At 30.8% G+C, this 23,287-nt stretch overlaps 1 protein-coding gene across 1 annotated transcript in view; it reads left to right on the plus strand.

The window, feature by feature from the left end:
* Window positions 1–23,287, plus strand: part of LOC123298948 (thyroid adenoma-associated protein homolog) — a 75,739-nt gene that overhangs the window by 17,042 nt on the left and 35,410 nt on the right. The window contains exons 6-10 of the mRNA XM_044881048.1: window positions 2,220–2,401; window positions 4,450–4,615; window positions 12,089–12,244; window positions 14,590–14,692; window positions 14,828–15,075. Coding sequence (XP_044736983.1) covers window positions 2,220–2,401; window positions 4,450–4,615; window positions 12,089–12,244; window positions 14,590–14,692; window positions 14,828–15,075 — 855 coding nt within the window. The remainder of the gene's footprint in view (window positions 1–2,219; window positions 2,402–4,449; window positions 4,616–12,088; window positions 12,245–14,589; window positions 14,693–14,827; window positions 15,076–23,287) is intronic.

Raw genomic sequence — 23,287 nt, forward strand, 5'->3', positions numbered from 1 at the left:
GAATTCTTTTCATTGGAATCAGCCAACAATGGTTGACTTTTGCTGATTGGTTGGAATATGCACATAGGCTGTACAAGTCAGAGAACGGTACTGGACCTTTGTCGCTATTCTAAACGTTCTTTCCTATTCTGTTGATTTATAAACTTCCGTAGGCATCAAGTTTCGATGGAATGTTGACTAATTTTAACAACTTTATCTCACCGGTCTGATGTCCAGTTTCTATGGTGTGTGTTGCCACTGATGATTTTCCCTTTCTTTTACTGTTGAAATGCGCTATATACTCTTTGTAGCGTACGCTAAGGGCACGGGCTGTTTGGCCAATATAACCTTTCGAACAATCTACGCAATCAACTTTGTAAATACCTGACTTTTTGTTGTTTGGAATACGATCCTTTGTATTACATAAGATTGACCTCAATTTCCCTTTCGATGTATAAGCCACTTGAAGGTTTGTGTTTTGGCGTCCGATACTTGGACGGTTTTTTTTGCCATAAAAAGTCAAAGATGTTCTTTGGACTGGTTCCTCCGTTGACAATGTTGTTGCTTTTTTTAGGGACTTCCGGCATTTCGCCTTTTTCAATAATTGGTCAATTACGTTCGATTAATATCCGTTAAGTATCGCCACATTTTTTATGTAATCCCATTTCTTCTAGTAGTTCGATGTGGATAATGGGTTTGTTGTTAACCTGTGAACAAGAAAATTAAAAGCGGCCATTTTATGGCTCCAATGAGAAAAAGAGTCCTTTGGAATAAACTTATCCACATTTGTCGGCTTCCGGTAAATGTTGAACGTCAACTTGTCGTTATCTCTGGATATTTCTAAATCCAAAAATGGTAATTTTCCATCCTGTTTCTCTTCGACGGCGAATTTGATGCTGGGTTCAGCTTTGTTCAGAAATTTCAAAAAATCTTGTACGCTCGTTTTCTTAGTATCTATAATTGTAAATATGTCATTTACATAACGATACCAATGTTGCGGGAAATACTCCGGTGCTTGTTTTAAATTCCTTTCCGGTCTTGACATGAAGATGTTTGCTAAAAATGGACTCCATGGGTTGTCCATACTGGTTCCATATACCTGTTTATAAAATTTTTCATTAAATTGAAAATAAGTTTGTTCCATTCATAATCTGGTCAGTCGAAGATATGCTTCTTTTTTCATTTCAGGCACTTTGTTCTCTGTCAGCCATTCCTCCAAGTGGTCCAACGCTTTATTAATTGGCACACTAGGAAAAAGAACCGCTACGTCAAAAAATACAAGCTTATCCCCATCTAATAAATTGACACCCTTAAGTTTTTCTATGAGTTCCATATAATTACTATCACCTGCGATCTTGTATGTTGGTGAGCTGATTCCGGAAACAATGAGCCGTATACCATCTCCTTCCTTGTGAATTTTCGGCAATCCGTACAATCTCGAAGTTAGTGTGTTTGATGATTGTAACTTCACACGATCTCTGCTTCCAATCTGCGCCTGGCTTTGTTTGATCACCCCTTTTACTTCTTTGATGTTCTTTTGAAGTAGATCCTTCTCGACACGTTCATATGGTTCTTCGCGTAATAGCTTTTCCATCCTTCGAATGTAATCTTCTTTATCTAAAATAACAACAGCATTACCTTTATCTGCCTTGGAGATCGTGACTCTCTTTTTCGTAAGCGATTTTACAACTTTGTGATGGGTTAATTTCTTTTTCCTCTGGTCGTAAGATGGGTATAACATTTCTCCTGATCTGATGCTTTACACTTTCTGGAGCTCTTTTGATAGTTGTTTCTACGTCGGCGATGATGTCAATGATCGGTGTTTTTAGGGAATTCAAAGAAAAATTAAAACCTTTATTTAATAGTTGGAATTCCTCCGTTGAAAGTTCTTTTGTTGAAATGTTATTGACTATATTCAATTGATCCTGAATGGCTGTTTGTCTTGGTGTAGGGCTTGAATGATTGTATGACCGGTTATTATCATTCCTCCTAACCTTGCTGGTCATCTGTTTCGTCCTGGGAATTGGGTTTGTAATGAGCCATAACAATTTCTTGTTGTGTCGCTCATATGTCTAATCCATTTTGTAGTTAATGATTTCGTAGATTTTCCGCTACCATAAAAGCAATTTTCCAAGTTTTTGCTTATTTCCATTTCATATAATTTATTTTGTCTGATACAGTATTTTGTTATTTGTATATCATGTATATATGAAATGTACATGGTTAAATATCAATTACAGATCCGTACAACTTATATCAGTTTAATGACCAAACATTCGACAGAAGTTGAAATTGACGTTTGGATGAAATTGTGGATTGAGCCATTAATCAATAAAATTATAGAAAAAAATGAACATATCGACGACAATTTAAAACTCTTCCAAGAAGCTATTTCAATTCAGCCTCAATTGAGCATTCAAATGTAAGTTTACGTTCTGTAATCATCAAAATATTTTTATTTTTTTATGTTTAGAAAATATTTAAACCATTCATGTTTTTAAGACATAATATACAGGGTGTCTAGCTAAGTTGGCTACATATAGAAAACTTTTTTATTATAAAGTTTACGAAAGAAATTTATTCTTTATAAAAAGCTCTGCTTTCAAAAATATTAACATTCAGCTATTCACTTTTGACATCGAATGTACAGGGTGTCCACAAATTGAGAAAATTCGATGGGAATGTTAATTGGTTTATTTAAATTAAATTATTATACATCTTTATATACACAACCAAAATATTCAAGATCTTTTAACACAAAATTTTATCAAAATTTCAAACAGCTGCAGCGCTGCGAGAAATCATCGAATTTAAAAGCAATAGTAGTATAAATACTTTGTAAAAAAAAGTCCGCCTCTCAGGGGAGTATCTTAACCCCTTTTGGAGGGGAGGGGGTAGACGGGGGGACTTAATCAGTTTTTGATAAATTACAAAAAAATATACATCAATTTAAAAAAAAATTACAATTGAATTAAGTTCTAACTGAAGTATTTGTGCACATTTTCGTTTTTTTCAACTAGTAGTTTTGTAAAAAATTCTAGAAAAGCAAAAAAAATTCGAGAAAATACTTCTAAATTTCGAAATTTTCGAATGTTTTTGAAAGTATTTTCTAAAATTTTTGGCTTATTCAATCAAATTAAAAAAAAAACCATCTTGTAAACCGTTAGAGAAAGAACAAACGTTTAAATATAAAAGTTATTTCTTATAAACAAATTAACAACTTTTGTTTGAAATATTTTTTTCTAAACACCCATTTTTATCCGTGAGGGCGTCTCCAAAATACTTTCAAAAATTCAAAATTTTAGCAAGTATTTTCTGAAATTTTTTTTTTTTTTCTAAAATGTTTCACAAAACCACTCAAGTTAATCGAAGAATATACACACTTTTCTTTATAATTTTGTAGAAAATGGACACCAAAGTTTTTTTCCTAATTTGCGCCCTCACGGGTAAACAATAATGTTTACGAAAGAATGATTCAAATAAAAGTTGTTAATTTTTTGCAAAAAATTCCATTTTAAAATTGGCATATTCGGTCAATTTTAAAGCTAGCAATTCGAAAAAAAAAAGAAAATGTGCACAAATACTTCAGCTATTTGAATATTTTTTTATTGGGTGCATTTTTGTAAATTGTAAAAACTGATTAAACCACCCCCACCCCAAAGGGGTTTAGGTACGCCCCTGAGAAGTAGAATTTTTTACGAAGTGCTTACACCCTAATAAACAACTCTGAAAAATTTCAAAGATGTATTAATTTTTTCCTTTTATATATGTAGTTTTATTGTACTATAGCTAGTTGGAAATTCTATATTAAAAGTTAAGAAGCGTACCAAAGTTTGGTTGTATATATACTTCGTTTCACTATGTATACTCTGTGTCACAAAAACGCACATTACAGTCTCTATGTAAAACAGTGATTTTTTTTTTTTTGACACAGAGTATCAAATATGTCGCAGCCAACTAGCTTAATTAGCCTTTCAGTTAACAGCCTAGCCTTTTCATTAAACAGCGGCGTTCCATTCGCGACCTGAATAATATTCAATCGTAACGTCTAACACAATGTGAATGATCTGGCTGACTGAATAGGGTGACCATAACTTTTTGTCACTTTGTCACTACACTCTTCCATTGTACTTTTTTTGCCTAAGTGCAATCAAACTGTGAGAAACACCAAGAATTCAGCAAATAGGTGGCAGAAAAGAGAGCTTATTTTAAATGACTAGACTAGGCAAGTATTATACGTTATACGTTATCGATCCAAGTCTGTATATTCTCAAAGCTGCTAGTTAAACAATGTCGCTTAGTAAAAAAGTAAGGCTGTTAATTGAACGATTAGTTAATCTAGTTGGTTGCGACATATATATACAGTTGCCATCATAAAAATTGACTGGTAAGGTAGTAATACTTTGTATTAAATTGGATAATAAGTTGATCTAATCTTTGTTATAAATTTTATCTTATATCGTTCTTTAGTATAGATACTTATAAAAATGATTGCAACAATCCTGCACTTTTCTTGATTTGTGCCAAAATTGCTAGAAAATTTGGAATATCAAATGAAAATTCGACTGCAGTTAAATGGAAAGGAATAATAGACATAGACCTGCTGGAAAATGCATTTTCTCATACATCTCCGACGGTAAAACCTGCTAACTTTTAATTATATTGTTTAATATTAATCTGAATACCCGGAAAAAACTGGATTATATATCAGGATATCTCCGATGATTTCTTTTGATAAAAGAAAATGGTAAAACTGATATCATCAGCAATCTCGGAAACGGCTCCAACGATTTTCATGAAAATTAGTATGCGGGGTGTTTTTGGGGCGAAAAATCCTTCTAGCTAGTTTTTATTTTTAGAAAAAGACTCTTTCTGACATCTATTGGCGACGAAATAAAGTACATTACCGGGACATTCAAATTCGTATTTGTGTAGGCACATTTTAAATGGTTCTTATATTAGTGAAAAAAATTGTGTCTTTTTAATTCAAAAAATACCGAGTAAAGCTCGATCATCCAGGTAATATTATTTATCTACGAATACTATCAATAAACACAAAATCTTAACAGGTATCATCTATAATTCTATACGGTATATAGATTATGCCAGCTCGTTCATTGAATTTTAAGTAACTTCGCATTGTTATAGTCCAGGAGCTGTCGATCTAAAAAGTTCCCTCATACCGTGCATATATTTTTTTTTAAAGAAAATAGATAGTTTAAAACTATAGGAATTCGAAACGGTAGGTTTGCGTGGTTTTGTAAAGCCGAAAAAATGTTTAAAAAAATTAATTATTAAAAAAATCGATAAATGTTTGTCTCTCATGTTGTGAAATGGTTTGCCTAAAGTATATTCTACAGAAAATTTCATTATCTTTCAGAAAAAATTTACGCAAACCAATTTTTTTAGCCGGGAGAGTCAGGCAAGCCTTTTAAAGTGTGTAATGAGGGAGGAAATTTCTCCCTCATTACGTAACATGATTTTTTTATTTTTATTTTGTTCCTTGCAGTGTCTACTTTAAGATTATCTTGGTTTGCGGGCTCAGAAACGGCCGGAAATGTCCAGCAAACCAGCTTAAAGTTCATCTACTCTGAACTCATTTTCAATAAATATAATAGATAAACACATACAAACTTGTATAGACAATAAACACATTCAAACATGTATAGACACTTGTGGTATTTTTTCTATCCTCTGCATTTATAAACTGACATTATTTTTATTAAATTATTAAATCCATCCAAAATAAAAATTTCCTATTATTCCTTTAATTATATTTACCCTTTCATTATTTCAAATCGTAAAAACAACAAGACGTCATATCCTATATGAAGTTCGTACTAAAGTATATCAAAAGAAAATATAGAAAAGTAATTTTATAAAATAAAAGTATTTAATAGAAAATAAAAAATAAAAATCACCATAAAACAATAGTAATTTTACAACGAAACATTTTTCTAGTTTATATTTATTGAAAATGAGTTCAGAGTAGATGAACTTTAAGCTGGTTTGCTGGACATTTCCGGCCGTTTCTGAGCCCGCAAACCAAGATAATCTTAAAGTAGACACTGCAAGGAACAAAATAAAAATAAAAAAATCATGTTACGTAATGAGGGAGAAATTTCCTCCCTCATCACACACTTTAAAAGGCTTGCCTGACTCTCCCGGCTAAAAAAATTGGTTTGCGTAAATTTTTTCTGAAAGATAATGAAATTTTCTGTAGAATATACTTTAGGCAAACCATTTCACAACATGAGAGACAAACATTTATCGATTTTTTTAATAATTAATATTTTTAAACATTTTTTCGGCTTTACAAAACCACGCAAACCTACCGTTTCGAATTCCTGTAGTTTTAAACTATCTATTTTCTTTTAAAAAAATATATGCACGTATGAGGGACCTTTTTAGATCGACAGCTCCTGGACTATTAGTGCCTTCAGGCGAAGACACGAACTATTCTTGCCTAAATGTACGTAATACGTGTGTGCGTTCGCATAAATACAATAAAATGCCACACATACGAACGCATAAAATAGACAATGTATTCTTACAACACGACAAATTACGGCATTTACCAAAGTAGCTACGTTTCTTATTTATTTAAATACACCTACACTACAAGTTTGATTGTTCAGTTAGTCGAGTCGCCATTATTGAATGTTTTGGTTCGTTTGAGGTTATATTATCAAGTGTTTAAGATTTTAACGTTGATAATATAGAAAAATGGATAATATTCACTGCCAAACTTGTTTACATGGTGTGTGTATAGAAAAAATAAAAAATTATGCGTTTTAAAAATTATCTATGGATGGAAAAAAAAAGTGATCGTAAAAGGCCGTTGTACACCGGATTTGCTATTAATACAATACATATTATTGGCTGGCAGGTTGCAAACACAGCAATCGATTGTTTTCTTTGCCTTGTCTACTATTTGCCAACAATAAAAACACGATCAAACTGAAAAAACCCTTAGAAGCTATCCTTAAGTATCGTACTTTTGGAAAAAAATCCGTATACCCACACCATCATCTTTTCACTGCTATTATTTAATTCGGATCTTTAAAGTCTATAAAATCAGCCAATCTATGGATTATTGTGGTTACAAATACCTACATCATTATTTACTTCATGACCATGACGATGAAACAAAACCAACATGCAATATTTTTATACCATGTAAATATGTAATATGCAAGGTATACTAAGTTTAGTCCCAAGTTTGTAACGCTTAAAAATATTGATGCTACGAACAAAATTTTGGTATATGTGTTCATAAAATCAACTAATTAATCTATTTACGGTTGTCCGTTCGTCCGTCCGTCTGTGAACACGATAACTCAAAACCGAAAAAAGATATCAAGCTGAAATTTTAACAGCGTACTTCGTAAATGAGCAACATAGATCAATTGGGTCTTGGGTCCGTAGGATCCATCTTGTAAATTGTTAAAGATAGAATAAAAGTTTAAATATAAAAAATGTTCCTTATAAAAAATAAAACAAATTTTTTATACATTTTTTCGTAAACGTCACTGTTTACCCGTGAGGGCGCAAATTTTATAGTATGTATTATTATATGGGAAAATCAGTTATATTAGTTATTTGTGTGTGACATGTATATATGTGTAATGTGATAAAGTAATCAACACTATCTATGCATGGTATTTCAACAATTAACTCAGTCAATTGTTTGTTTTCACTTGTTTTATTATATAGTTGCTTTTAAAAATTTCTGCCTACCCTGTTTCAAAACTCTGTGCACGCCCCTGTGAACTACTGCACAAGTTCTACATAGACAAACAAGAGTACATACTTAACTAGATCTATTATAATCTCAGTTTTACTATTCTTTTCTTTTTTTTTTTTATCAAAAGAAATCATCGGAAACATCTTGATATATAATCCAGTTTTATCCGGGTATTATTCGTAGTATAGAGTTGAAAAATATTCCAGGAATATCGTTTTGTAAAGTTTGCATTGAAATATTACATGAAGTTTTCCTGAAATAAGTCTAATTATTTCTGTGGGTTTTAATGTTTTTTTTTTTTTTTTTTTTTTTTTTTTAATAAATAAATTCATAATTTTTATTATTTAGATCCTAAAAGGTAAGAGATATAATATCACTTTAAATTAGAAAGTTGATCATCATAAGAAAACTGACACTTTTTTATTTAAAACATTTTTTCGAAAATCGTTCTCTCGACTCAAGGATATGTATATTGAATTTAATCGAAAGAAAATACGGTTACTTTAAAAAAATGTTTAGGCAAAAGTTCTCAAGGGCAATAAAGATCATTCGTATGTATTAATAACTTTTAAAGCCAGGTAAATATTCAAGATCATTTGAAGATCAAGGTAAAATGATCTTGAAACTAGAATTTCAAGTAAAGTCATGGAAATAGGCGACCAGTGGCGTGCATTACATATAGGCAGAAAGAACATGGCGTGCATTACATATAGACATAATCTTGTTCTGATATCTAATATTAATTATCTATGAGTATTGTCAATAAACACAAAATCTTAACGGGTATCATCTATAATTCTTCTATACGGCATATAGATTATGCTAGTTCGTTCATTGAATATTAAATAATTGCGCTGCACTAGTACTGGTGAGTGCCTCCAGGCAAAGGCACGAATTATTCTTGCCTAAATGTTTATATGTGAGCACTCATAGTTATACGTGTGTGCTCGCATAAATACAATAAAATGCCACACATACGAACGCGTAAAATAGACAATGTCTTCTGACAACACGAGAAATTACGACATTTACCAAAGTAGCTACGTTTCTTATTTAAATACATCTACACTACAAGTATCAGTGATCTACACACATAAAGCGCTATTAGTTCTTCGTCTTATTGTTTTTATATTCATTCGAGTCGCCATTATTGTTTGTTTTGGTTCGTTTGATTTTATATTATAAGATGTTTAAGATTTTAACGTTGATAATAGAGAAAAATGAATAATATTCACTGCTAAACTTGTCCAGATGGTGTGTGTATAGAAAAAATAAAAAAATAATCTTTCGATGTCAAAAAACAACTTATCGTGAAAGGTCGTTGTATACCGGATTTGCAATTAATACAAACTAAAGGTAAAGTCAATCGTAAATTCAATACAAAACAATCTGATGCATCTTATTCACTGACAGGTTGTAAACACAGCAATCGGTTGTTTTGTTTCTCTTGTCTACTACGTGCCAAAAATAAAATCAACAATCTGCCATACACTGCCAACAATTTGAAAAAACCCTTAGGAGCTTTCCTTAAGTATCGCACCTTTGGAAAAAATCTGTAAACTTCCACGACCATCTTTTCACTGCTATTATTTAATTCGGATCTTTAAAGTCTATAAAATCAGCCAATCTATGGATATTTGTGGTTTACTTCATGACCATGACGATGAAACAAAATCAACATGCAGTACTTTTGATTATATAGTAGCTTTTAAAAATTTCTGCCTACTCTGTCTAAAAACTCTGTGCACGCCACAGCAGGCGAATATCCTCTAGTGCTCTTGACAACTTTTAGCTAAAGCATTTTACTGTAGCTAACGTGTTTTTTTTCGATTATTTAAATCGCCTTTCCTCCGAAAGCTAAGGATTTTCGAAAAAATGTTTGAAATAAAAAATGTTTGTTTTTTTATAAGTATCAACTTTCTAATTTAAAAGTGTTATTATATCTCTTACCTTTTAGGATTTAAATTGACTATTAACGCAATTCGAAAAACTATATCAGAACATGATATCCCCTATAAAAATCTGCAACCTTTCTTTAAGTTATTGATTGATTGGTTAACTAGTTAACTACAAAACGAGCTATAAGTCATAATAGATTAAAATGGCCCACTCTATATTTTGTTAACAACCAAAATGATATTGTCGGACTCTGGGTAGTTTATAGCTTAGAATACCACAAGTTCAAATCCATATGCAGCCGTCTGTTTTAATTTTATACCATTTATAAATTAAATATTTCTAAGTATACTAAGTTTAGTCCCAAGTTTTTAACGCTAAACGCTTTGTAACGTTTAAATTTGATATTTTTATTAATTAAAATTTTATTTAGGTGATATTCTGGCATTCCAGTGTAAAATACAAACGATATAAAACATTTGAGTTTAGAAAATTAAAATACGAAAGGTTCTTTTCTTACTCATGTGGCAAGGATTTAAAATAATCAATATGATGCTTGCTATTGTCTTTTCTTTTCTTCTTTTTTTTTTTTTTTTTTTTTTAATAATCAAATAAAAATTTTGAAATTTCAGAATCTCTAATTTAACACAACTCTAACGAAAAATAATAATAATTGAAAAAATTTAATCTTAAAAGAATCCTAAGATGGATTAAAATCATTTGTAGCCTTTTAACTTTAATTTTCTTAGACTAAATAACATATAACTCTTCATACTAACATGATTGCGAAAAATTTTACAGATGAAAGTTTTAAGGTTTTTAGGGTATCAAATTACTGAGACCTTGACTCTGACCAAGAAGCTTATTTTCAAGGTCAAATCGGAATCAATATTGATTTTTTAATGAACCTTATATTTTTTTCTACAGATTTCTATTTTACAGGAAAAAATACATATATTTTGTTTTTTTTTCCGGTACTTAAATTTATCTAAGATATAAAAAGTGTTAAAACAAAAATAATCGCTTTTTAAGCATATTAAATCGACTAATAATAATATAGTACAATTAAACTAAATATTTAAAAGGAAACAAGTGAAAACAAACAATTGACTGAGTTTTTTTTTTTTTTTTTTTTTTTTTTTTTTTAAATAATAATAAGCTTTATTGATATAAATTAATAAAATTTGAATCAAACAAAGTTCAAACTTAAATAACAAATCCTGACAAAAAGTTAAAGAAAAAAAAAGAAAAATTAAGAAAGCAATAATACTAGTAATAATAACAGAAATAATAATATAATAATCGTATAACTAAGAAGTTAGAAAAAATACAAAGATGCAGAGTAAACAGTTTACACAAGAAAATTTTTTCTTTTTTCCAAAAACCCACTTATAAATTGACTGAGTTAATTGTTGAAATACCATGTATAGGCAGTGTTGATAACATTTCACATACATACATATCTGACATATTTAACTGATATTCTCATATAATGCGCAAGTGTTGATGCGCAATCGTTTGTTTTTTTTTGACGTCATGTAAATAACAAAAGATATTCACTTTGATATTCCTATATTATTAATACATACTATAATTGATACTATGCTTGATATCTCTTTTCGTTTTTGAGTAATCGTGACCACAGACGGACGGACGGACAACCGGAAATGGATTAATTAGGTGATTTTATGAACACCTATACCAATTTTTTTTTTGTAGCATCAATATTTTTAGGCGTTACAAACTTGGGACTAAACTTATAATACTATGTATATTTCATATATACATGGTATAAAAATAATAAACACTTAAAAATTAATCTAACTCGGTTCTTTGGGGAGTAATTGGGGGATTTAATCAGTTTTTTACTAATTACAAAAAAATAAGCATTAAATAAAAAAAATTCAAGAGAAGTTTTAGTTGAAATATTTGTGCAAGTTTAAACATGCTCACCGGTCAAACGCATAATCCTTGCCGTCGTCGGGTTAAAAATGAAGTGTCTGATTGTTTGTCAACTTATCAACTTGTTTGCGCTAATTGCGGTAACGGTAGCTTTGATTTCGGTGTGACATTCACGGGAAGGTTGAATATTGCGAATATTTTTTTATAATTTTTCACCGATATATTGGTGATTAACCGTTTCCGAGGCTAGCGCCAACAGATACCTTTTATAAGCTTAAAAATCTATTGTTTTTAAATACAACATGACCTCTTATATCGTAGATAAATTTAAGTTCCAAAATAAATTTAAACTAAATTTACTTATTTTTTTTCGAGCCTGTAAAAAAAAATATCAATGTCCGCTTAAAAAAATCAAAGATGATGTACCCCGATTTGATCGCAAAAATTAATTTCCTTATCAAATTCAAGATTTCAGTAATTTGAACCTCTAGAAACCTTTTAACTTTAAATTTTCGCACTATCTTGCTTAGTTGTGGGACCCTATATGTATGATTTTTGTTTTAGATACGTTTATCAGCAATTGCAATTATAGCCGATAGCCGTAAAACTACTGAAATTTTTACATTACAAGATTTTAATTTAATAAAATCATTTTTAATTTGGAATCTAAATTGTACGGACGCAGCTGTTCGTCAGGATATACTTGCTTATTACAAAAAGGTTTGTATTTAATTTTATTAAAACCATTCTACGCTCAAACAGTCTATTATCATTATGTTATATTCATATTCATTCATACAGGGTACTACTCGAAAAATCATCATTTTTTATGGATAAAAGAGTCACTAAAAGAGAATATCGATGATTTTTTTTCGCATTTCTTAACAAAAATGAAAATACCGTAAACGAGATTACAAAAAGTAAAATTAAAATTAAATTCTACCAAGAAATACGGATTATATAAACATTTTAAACTACTAATTAGACAGAGAGATCGGACACAGAGAGGGGGTATAATTTCATGATTAACACTCTTATGAAACTTCGTGAGTGTCTTCATTTCAGTGTAACCTACATACAACATTTACATTTACGAAAAATTTGAAATTGGGGCATTTTCAATATGGGGAAGACGGAAAACATGTCAATCAAAGGACCTATTGAAAAAATATGAACAACCATTTGCTTTTTTCTTGAATGCAAGGTAAATGAATATAATAAGAGAGAATAATAGTGGCCTAAAAAATATTAGGCTGTTTGGTGTGACCTCCACCCCCAACATGTCGGAAAAGCGGGGGTATGAAAATTTATGAACAACCGGCAAATTTTTACACAATTGTTTAATAAATATAACGCCTTAAACATGTCAGTTTAACGACTATATGTTTTATTATGCTAACGACCCAATTTCAAAGTTTTCGTAAATGTAAATTTTGTAGGTTACACTGAAATGAAGCCACTCACGAAGTTTCGTAAGAGTGTTAATCACGAAACTATACCCCCTCTCTGTATTGTAGACTAGAATCAAGTTTACTGTAAAGTTACAGCCAGATTTTCTTCAAGGATGATAGGATACTGTATGAAGAATCTGTTATGTCATGCTTTATAAGATCAAAAACTTAGTTAAACTTCTTCTTCAATTCTTCAAGCATTAATAGGCGTAATAGAATATCGTGATCACTCATTTACGCGCTTCCGAACTTTTCTAACACCTCGTATAAAAACAACAATAACATATTAAGCCAATAGAATTACGGATTCCACGTGCTGTCGGTTACAGATCAGAAGTGGTTTTAATCATTGGAGTAGGGTACTCACATAATGTACCTTCCGTGCCCACTCGCCTGGAATCTAGAGACTGGAGTTATAAACAAATTCGGCTGAAAATTTTCTTATGTTTCCTTGCAAGCGATATAACTCGTAAATGGTGCACTTTAGGATACTGGTGCTATAGAACTTTTAGATGTTTTTCTAGAACTTCAATAGAAAAACAAAAACAAATTTTTGCGAAAAATATCTAATAAACACTATTTTTCAATTGTATTTATTTGTTTGCAAATAATTTCTTTTAATAAAATTGATTTTTCATAACAACAAATTCAAGCTCATAATCGCGAATTAAAAAACGAAATGGGCCATAGCACGGTTCCAAACCGTGTTAGAGAGGTTTATTTTTTTAAATTCTTCTTTGCGAAGCACTTTTCGAAGCCAATTTGAAAACCGCATATCGTTAAATTGAAAATTCGTTGAGAATATAATTTTGCAACTAAGGAATTTTCGCCGTTTTTTAAACGGCTGTATGGCTGAATATGGGTATAAGCAACAAAATTGCTAAATAAAATTCACTTTTCGCCCTTCCAATTCCCATCAAGCAGATTGCGATCGGAAAAAAACTCAGACCTTACGGCCTGCTCAAAACCAACCACTTTTTTTCAGGCATCTAGTGCAAAATGGAATTGTGCATAAACAATTAGACCGATTGAAACGTTCCAAAGCTAATTGTGCTCTTTGAGGTATCAGCTACAAGAAATAGGACTCAATTTTATTAAAAACAATTTTTTGCAAACAAATAAATTCAATTGAAAAATAGTGTTTTTTAGGTATTTTTTCTCAAAAGTTTTCAACAAAAATTTGTTTTTTGGTTTATTTTTCTATTTAGGTTCTAGAAAAACATCTAAGGAATAATTTAGCCGAATTTGTTTAATAACTCCAGTCCCCAGATTCCGGGCGAGTGGATTCGGCAGGTCTATTATGTGAGTACCCTCCTCTAGAGATTAAAACCACTTTTGAATATTTAACCGACAACAACAAGTAAGCCATATCTTCTTCCGTTATTCTATTGACCTATATACAAATACAGATAGAGATTTGCAACAATTGTTTTTCAAGATATAAAAAACTTTTCCACCGCCCTCTGAAAGTGTTATCGGTGTGGCAATATTTCTTAAAAGTAACATTAAGACATGTACTTTGAGAAAAGCGGAAGCCGTGCGAAAAAGTCAGAGGTTTTGTGTGAATATTTTTGCTAGTAACGCAGTTTATTTACAAAAGGTTTTTTTTTATAGATATGGACTCGTTTTAAAGATAGTTATTTATTAATAAAACGTAAATTAAATGATTTAAATGTAAAGTTATCGATGGCCAATACAAATACAAATGTAAAGAGCAGCAATCCGAATATTGCAAAAACAATAATAAATTTACAATTAGAAAGAAATAAATATATACAATTAATTGAAATGTATGAAAAGTTTATAAATCAAATAAAAGATCTATTGTTGATTGATAATTTAAATGTTGGAGTGAATTATTATCGTAGAACTACAACTTTGGAAATGTTTACATTATTGAAATCAATACTGGATACTGGAACAACAGATCAAATATTATCAATCATTACTAACAATATCAACGATACAAACTCAATACAAATACAAATACAAACAATCAATTTAATCGATTGTTTATATGATGGCTACGAATATAATAAACAATTAGCACTCAATATTTTAATTGGTATTCGGATACCTTTAGAATGTGTGCTATCAAGTGTGAGTATAAGTTTATATAGCCTAATAAAATTAAATTAAATACCATGATAATCTTTGAAAATACACTACTGGAATCGGCAACAGAGTGAGAACCACGTCTCAAAGTAGATTGACAAGGATAATAAATGCGAAAGCATGGTTATTAATGCACATGTCTTAATATACAATATAATATCCTGGCACGTATTTACAACATAATAATTGCCATTTAATAAATATTATTTAATAATTAAACTTTACTAACCTGTGATACAAATATTGCTTGCAAATAAAACAACTACTAACCATTTTTTAGAACTTTTATACAGAATTAATTATACAAACAGTAACTATTGAAGCAGCTGACTTCCGTCAATACGATTATGCGCATTGATTACCATGCTTTCGTATTGTGTTTCTCTGTCAGCTGTTTGAATATTGTATTTTTGTCTTTGTTAATCTACTCTGTGAAGCCAAAATATACCTACTTGGTATACGTTGGGCTTATCTATTAAAATATATGATCTAAGATGATAATAAAGAAAAGATTAATGCATCTTTGAAACTTTATATTTATTTGTTGTTTATTAGGTTGTAAACACTGCGTAAAAAAAATTCAACCTCTCAGGGGACTACTAACCCCCTTTTGTGTTGGCGGGTTTTATTCAGTTTTTTACAAACTACAAAAAAATATGCATTAATTTAAAAAAAATTCAAGTAAAAGTTCTAGCTGAAGTATTTCTGTACATTTTCGTTTATTTTTCGACTTTCTAGCTTCAAAATTTTCCGAGATATGCCAATTTTAAAATGGAATGGAGAGATAAAACAAAAATTTAAGTATAAAAGTTATTCCTTATAAAAAATTAACAACTTTAATTTGAATCATTCTTTCGTTAACATCACTGTTTACCCGTGAGGGCGCCACTTAGGAAAAACTTTGGTGTCCATTTTCTCCAAAACTATAAAAAAATGTTAATTTTTTCAGGTTAACTTTATAACTAATGGTTTTGTGAAACAGTCTAGAAAAAAAAAAATCCAGAAAATATTTGCAAAGTTTCGAAATTTTTGAAATTAGTTTGTAGAAAATCAACACACTTTTTTTTATAGAAAGAATGATTCAAACAAAAGTTGTTTATTTTTGTATAAGAAAAAACTTTTATTTAAACTTTTGTTCTATCTCTAACGGTTTACAAGATGGATATTTTTTCATTTGATTGAATGACTAAAAAAATTCCGTTTTAAAATTGACATATCTTGGTCAACTTGGAAGCTAGAAAGTCGAAAAATAACGTAAATGTGCACAAATACTTCAGCTAGAATTTTTAATTGAATATTTTTTTTAATGTATAGTTTTTTTTGGAATTTATTAAAACTTCCAATTACCCTCCAAAAAAGCGGGTTAGATACGCCAGAGGTAAACTTTTTTTACGCAGTGTTTAAAACCTAATAAACAACAAATAAATAAAATTTTAAAGATGCATTTAGTTTAGTTGTACTAATAATAACCATGGTTAGTTACCCTAACCCGATATGATGCTTATGTTGTTGTTGAGATAGTTCACGATTCGTATTATACGGATTGTTTTAGAAACAGACTGATTGCTAAAAGAGAATCAACGTTAATAGTATATTACACATCTAGGAAGCAAAAGTAAATAATGTCTCAGATCTTATGTGTATTGTCGATCAAGGCGAAGTCGAGGGTAACAAACATGAGATTTTAGACATTCTTTACTTGCTTCCGTGGTGTGTATACTATTTTCTGATCGACAGAGATGGAAAGGGGTAACTTCGTTTAGCACCGCTAAAGCCAGGTTTTTCACTCCTGACTTCGTCTCGAACGGCAATGAACATGAAATCTGAGACATTCTATACTTGCGCCCGTGGTGTATAAACAATTTTTCTGATCGACGAAGGCGGAAAGCGGCCACATCGTTTGGCACGACGGGACAAATGTTAACATTTTGCGCCCGGAGAGGAGAAAATATTATTTACTATAATAAATATATACAATGCTTATAATCCAGTAACCTTGTCGTCTGAAATTATGAAATAGTTTGCGTCAAATCCGGTAGTTCTGATTTTTGGCAGACTTATTTATGATTTCGATCTAATGAATAATCTGAGTTTGTAACCTCGAGTGCCGAACGCAAATTCATCAAAAATCAAAAAAGCATGAAAATTTCGGAAAATTTTCTTAATTCCAGATTTTGACCCAATAGTTTCCAAGATAAGGCATTTCAAATCTTATAATTTTTTCGAGCTTAGCAATTTTTTTGTAATATTCTGTCGTTCTGAATGAATTTTGACCCTAATTCTTCGTAACCATTCGTAAATCTGAAAAATAGCCGAAATTTTTACAATTACTTCTATTTTTGAAAAAGTTGCGTTTGGCACTCTAGGTCACAAACATGTATTATTCATTGGACCAACATCACAAGTCTGTCAAAAATCGTAACTACCGGATTTTTATGCAAACTGTGATGTATAAAGTTACTTGACTATTAATAAAGAAATAAATACATAGGCCAATAGAATAACGGAAAAAGATATGGCTTAAGTGTTGTTGTCGGTTACAGGTCAGAAGTGGTTTTAATCTTTGAGGGGAGTACTCTCATAATGGACCTGCTGAGTCCACTGGCCCGGAACTTGGAGACTGGAGTTATTAAACAAATTCGGCTAAAAATTTTGTTTTACTTTCTTGTAAGCGATATGACTCGTAAATGGTGCGCTTTAGAATACTGGTCTAAAATGCCTAATAAACTATATTTTTTCATTGATATTTCTTTGCAAATATTGTTTTAACAAAATGGACCCCTATATTTTGTAGCTGATACCTCAAAGAACAAAATTAGTTTTAGAACGTTCCATTCGGTTTCTAATAGTTGTTGCACAATTCTATTTTGAATTAGATGCCTGAAAAAAAGTGGTTGAATTTGAGCAGGCTGCAAGGTCTGGGTTTTTATCTGATCGCAACGGGAAACGTTAGGGCGAAATGTCTATTTTATTTTGCAATTTTATTCCCTATACCCATGTTCAATATTAACAACAATTGCAGGTGTATAAAAAACGTAGAAAATTCCTTTGTCGCAAAATTAATTTTTTCAACAAAAAAAATAAATAAATAAGTAGATCCTTTCTAACACGGTTTGGGACCGAGCTATGGCTCATTTTGTTCTTTTTTTTAACTACGTTTATTACCTTGAATTTATTGTTACGAAAAACAAAAAATTTGCAAATTTCTTGTTAAACATCAAACTTTCACTTGCCGACAGCTTGGCCGATCGTTGCTTACTTGTATACTCCTCTGAAGTGTCATGTTCGCAAACAAAGCACAGATTTTTAAAATCAAACTGTGTATTACCTGTGCTGCTTGATGATGATAGTTCTCATGTACGTTGTGACTTGTTTGCTACTTTGATATACTTTGGGTCGTTGTAATTTTTGTAACAATTGCCATGAATTTGCAACGATCCTTCTTTGTTCATAAGATTCTCCAGATGCGACTTTTTGCCGCCATTTTTTTTTTGCAACTTGACAAAATAAAAGTCTTTATGTTGTCTACTTTAGTTACTTTTATTTCACCCGTAAGCAATGGATTATCACATAAAATGAAAATTTCATCTGGCCGTTGAGCGTTTTCCATTTTTATACCATGCATATATGTAATATGCAAGGTATACTAAGTTTAGTCCCAAGTTTGTAACGCTTAAAAATATTGATGCTAAGCAAAAAATTTTGGTATAGGTGTTCATAAAATCAAATAATTAGTCCATTTCCGGTTGTCTGTCTGTCTGTCGTCTGTCTGTCGTCTGTCGTCTCTCCATCTGTCATCACGATTACTCAAAAACGAAAAGAGATATCAAGTTGAAATTTGTATAGCGTGCTTAAGACGTAAAAAATGAGGCCAAGTTCGTAAATGAGCAACATAGGTCAATTAGGTCTTGGGTCCGTAGGACCCATCTTGTAAACCGTTATAGATAGAACAAAAGTTTAAATGTAAAAAATGTTGCTTATAAAAAAATAAACAATTTTCTGTTTGAAACATTTTTTCGTAAATATCACTGTTTACCTGTGAGGGCACAAATTAGGCGTAAATTTATAATATGTAATTATGGGAATATCAGTTATTATGTGTGACATCAATGTAGTGTAATGTGATGGAGTCATCAACACTGTCTATGCATGGTATTTAAACAATTAACTCAGTCAATTGTTTGTTTTCACTTGTTTGTTATAATTTTTCTCCTGAAGTATTTGCACGATTTAAAACCTATTGAGTTATCAAATGTTGCAAAATGGTTTTAGAGCATTCATTATTTTATATTTTTTCATAACAAAATATATTTTTTCATAACATTCGAGATCACAATCGGGGATAAAAAAAAAACGAAATAGGCCATAGCTTGTCCCAAACCGTCTAGAGAGGTCTATTTTTTTAAAATTTTTCTTTTCGTATCACTTTTTGAAAAAAATTTCAAAACCACATCCCGAATTTTCGAAGTTTTTTAAAATCGCTGTAATTGTTGTTAATATTGAAAAAAGGTATAGGCAACAAAATTGCTAAAAAAAATTTACATTCTTTCGATTCCCGTCAAGCAGATTGCGATCGGATAAAACCTCAGAACTTGCGGCCTGCTCAAATTCAACCACTTTTTTTCAGATATCTAGTGCAAAATAGATTTGTGCAAAAAGTATTAGACCGAATAGAACGTTCCAAAGCTAATAGTGCTCTTTGAGGTATCAGCTACAGGATAAAGAGGTCAATTTTATTAAAAACAATTATTTGCAAACAAATAATTCAATTGAAAAATAGCGTTTTTAGGCATTTGCAAAAAATGTTTTTTTTTTTTTTTTTTTTTTTTTTTTTGAAATTCAAAAAATCATCTAAGTTTTGAAAAACATTTAAGTTTTGAAGAACATCTAAGTTTTGAAAGACATCTAAGGAACAAAAAGTTCCTTAGGACCAGTGTCCTAAAGTGTTTAGTAACTCCAGTCCCCAAGTTCCGGGCGAGGGGACTTGGCATGTCCATTATGTGAGTACTCCCCTCAAAAGATTAAAACCACTTCTGACCTGTAACCGACAACAAATCGTACAATCCGTAATTCTATTTGCCTTAAATGATATTCTATTACGGGATAACATAAAACAACAATTCACACAAATTAAAAGACAAATAAATCGCAAAAAAAAAAATTAATTCCGACAAAACAACATGTTAAACCAACGGTTCTAAAATTCCTCTATTATTTGTTAAACAACAGCCAAGTCGTCAAATATTCCGGATGTTTTCTTGGACATGAGGAGAAATATTCTCACAATTGTCAATAATGGAGAATGCTTGAAACTGAGAATGGTTGCAGCTCCATTAAAACTACGCATAGAACTGTTAATGATAAAAAAATTCTGAATTTCATCTCAGATATAGTCTCTCGGAGGTTTTCGGAATTGCCGATAATGAATTTCACCTCTAAAAGTGACTAAATATTTTTAATTAACAATTCCTCTTTGGATATCGTATCTCGGGGATTTTTGAGGCCGCTGATCACAAATGCGATGTCAAAAATTAACTTAAGATGGTTGTTACCCCATTTAAACCATCCTTAGTGACAATGATAAAAATTTAGAAAAAAAAAATTTTTCGGAGTTATTGATCGTGAATTTGAGGTAAAAAAGCAACTTTTATGGTGGTTGCACTCCCATAAAAACCACCCCCAGAAATTTTTTGTTCAACATGATATGCGTGCGAAATTTGGATTCAATGAAGTCAAAAATTGTAAAAATAAATTACGAAATGTGTATTAAAATCGTTTTTTAAGTTACTTTTAATTTCATGAAAGAAAATTGTGTACTGTACATAGTAGTTTACATATAGTACATATTATTGACATCAATCGTAATCAGAATCGTATTCAAGAATTTCTGATGCAGGATTGGCGGGTCCCTCTTCATTGTAACTTTCACCCAGTTCTGTTATTCTAAGGAAGGCGTTAATTTTTGATGTTGCAACAATCTTCAGATACTTTTTGACCTCGGATTCGCAGTCAGCGACCCCGAAAATCTCCGAGAGACGGTATGCTAGGAGTCACTTTTAGGGACGGTTTTAATGGGGGTGCAACCACATTTGGTTGCTTTTTGACCTCAAATTCAGTAATTCCGAAAACTGCTGAGAGCAAATTCTGAGGTGACATTTAAAATTTTCTAAATTTTTTTATCATTGACATGTCTAGGGGTTTAAATGGGATTGCAATCATCCTGAGTTGCTTTCTGACTTCGGATTTGGATTCAACAACGTTCCCCAAAACTGCCCAAGAGACGATTTCTGAGGTAATATTTTAAATTTAATAGATTTTTTATCTCTGTCACTTCTAGGGGTAGTTTTAATGAGGTTGCAACCATCTTCAGTTGCTTTTTAGCCTTGAATTCAAGATCAGTGACCTTAGAATCCCTCGGAAGACGATTTCTGGGGTGAAATTTTGATTTAAAAAAATGTTTTTCAACTGTTACTATTTGAAGTGCATTTTTCTACACTGTACAGAGGTTAGTGCGGCTGAATGTTCCTGAAGGTCTGAGAAACACGTACAAAAAATAATTTTTGAAATCAGAGCTGTTCCATCACTTTTCCACACTTTCCCCACATTTTCCGGCTTATTAAATGTACTAATAATGCTTAATATTATCAATTATAATGTACATCACAACATCCCCATTCTTAAATTTACATCAAACAAACACCTTACAACACAAACCTACATTTTATTTATTTATTTAACATCGATTCTCTATTAACAGTGCTTTCCAGCACAATCACTAAAGTACAGCTACCAAGTATACTAATTCTTTAAAAATATTGAACTCGAACGTCTGTGCTATACAAGGGGACGCTGAAACTGATTATTAAAGTAGCCCGGATCAAGGTTCAATCTAATGTCAGAACATGATGTCCCCAATCAAACTCTGCAACTTTATTTTTTGATTGGTTAATTACAAAATGAGCTATTGGCCATAATATATACAAATGGTCCACCCTGTGTGATACTATAGTTAAAGAATGAAGCCATTCCTTTGAAGGCTACACTATATCATACAGCTATTAATTATTTGAAGATCTTATTAAGTTTAAAACATATTGTTAAAATGGCTGCAAGTTGGAAAAAGTTCAATAAAATAGTTGCTTTGTTTTGACTCTTCTAAGGAACGACTACAGTCTTTTGTTGTTCATGTGCTATGATATGAATACTGTTATCAGTATGTGTCGAACATCAAAATGATCGCAGATTGTTATCCAACTATTTTTTTTTCGGTACACCTGACTTATGGTCCAATAAATCCCCTAAAAAGGGGGTAGTTGGGTGGTTTTAATCAGATTTTTATGAAAAAAAGTTCAATTTAAAGTTCTAGCTGAAATATTTGTTGATGAAGCACATTTTCGTTTTTTTTCGACTTGCTAGCTTCAAAATTGACCGAGACAATTTTGAAGCCAATTTTAAAATGGAATTTTTTTGCTCATTCAATCAAATGAAAAAGTATTCATTTTGTAAAATGTTAGAGGTAGGGCAAAAGTTTAAATAAAAAAGTTATTTCTTATAAAAAAATTAACAACTTTTGTATGAAATATTTTTTTGAAATATTCGCAAGCATTTTCTAGAATTATATTTTTTATTTTTCTAGAAAGTTTCACAAAACCACTAGTTGAAGTTAACCTGAAAAAAATCAACACACTTTTTTTTATCGTTTTGGAGAAAATGGACACCAAAGGTTTTTCCTAAGTTGCGGCTTCACGGATAAACAGTGATGTTTACGAAAGAATGATTCAAATAAAAGTTGTTAATTTTTTATAAGGAACATTTAAACTTTTGTTCTATTTCTAACGATTTACAACTTGTACTTTTTCATTTGATTGAATGAGCAAAAAATTCCATTTTAAAATTGGCATATCTCGGTCAATTTTGAAGCTAGCAATTTGAAAAAAAATGAAAATATGCACAAATACTTCAGCTATTTGAATATGCTTTATTTGGTGTATTTTTGTAAATTGTAAAAAACTGATTTAAAGAAATTCCATTTTAAAATGTGCATATCTCGGTCAATTTTGTAGCTAGAAAGTCGAAAAAAAACGAAAATGTGTACAAATACTTCAGCTAGAACTTTTAATTGAAATTTTTTATTTTATGCATAGTTTTTTTTTTGTTATTTGTAAAAAACTGGTTAAAACCTGAGAGGTCGACTTTG

This window comes from Chrysoperla carnea, chromosome 4 (genome assembly GCF_905475395.1).
Source record: "Chrysoperla carnea chromosome 4, inChrCarn1.1, whole genome shotgun sequence".
In the NCBI taxonomy this organism is placed as follows: domain Eukaryota; kingdom Metazoa; phylum Arthropoda; class Insecta; order Neuroptera; family Chrysopidae; genus Chrysoperla; species Chrysoperla carnea.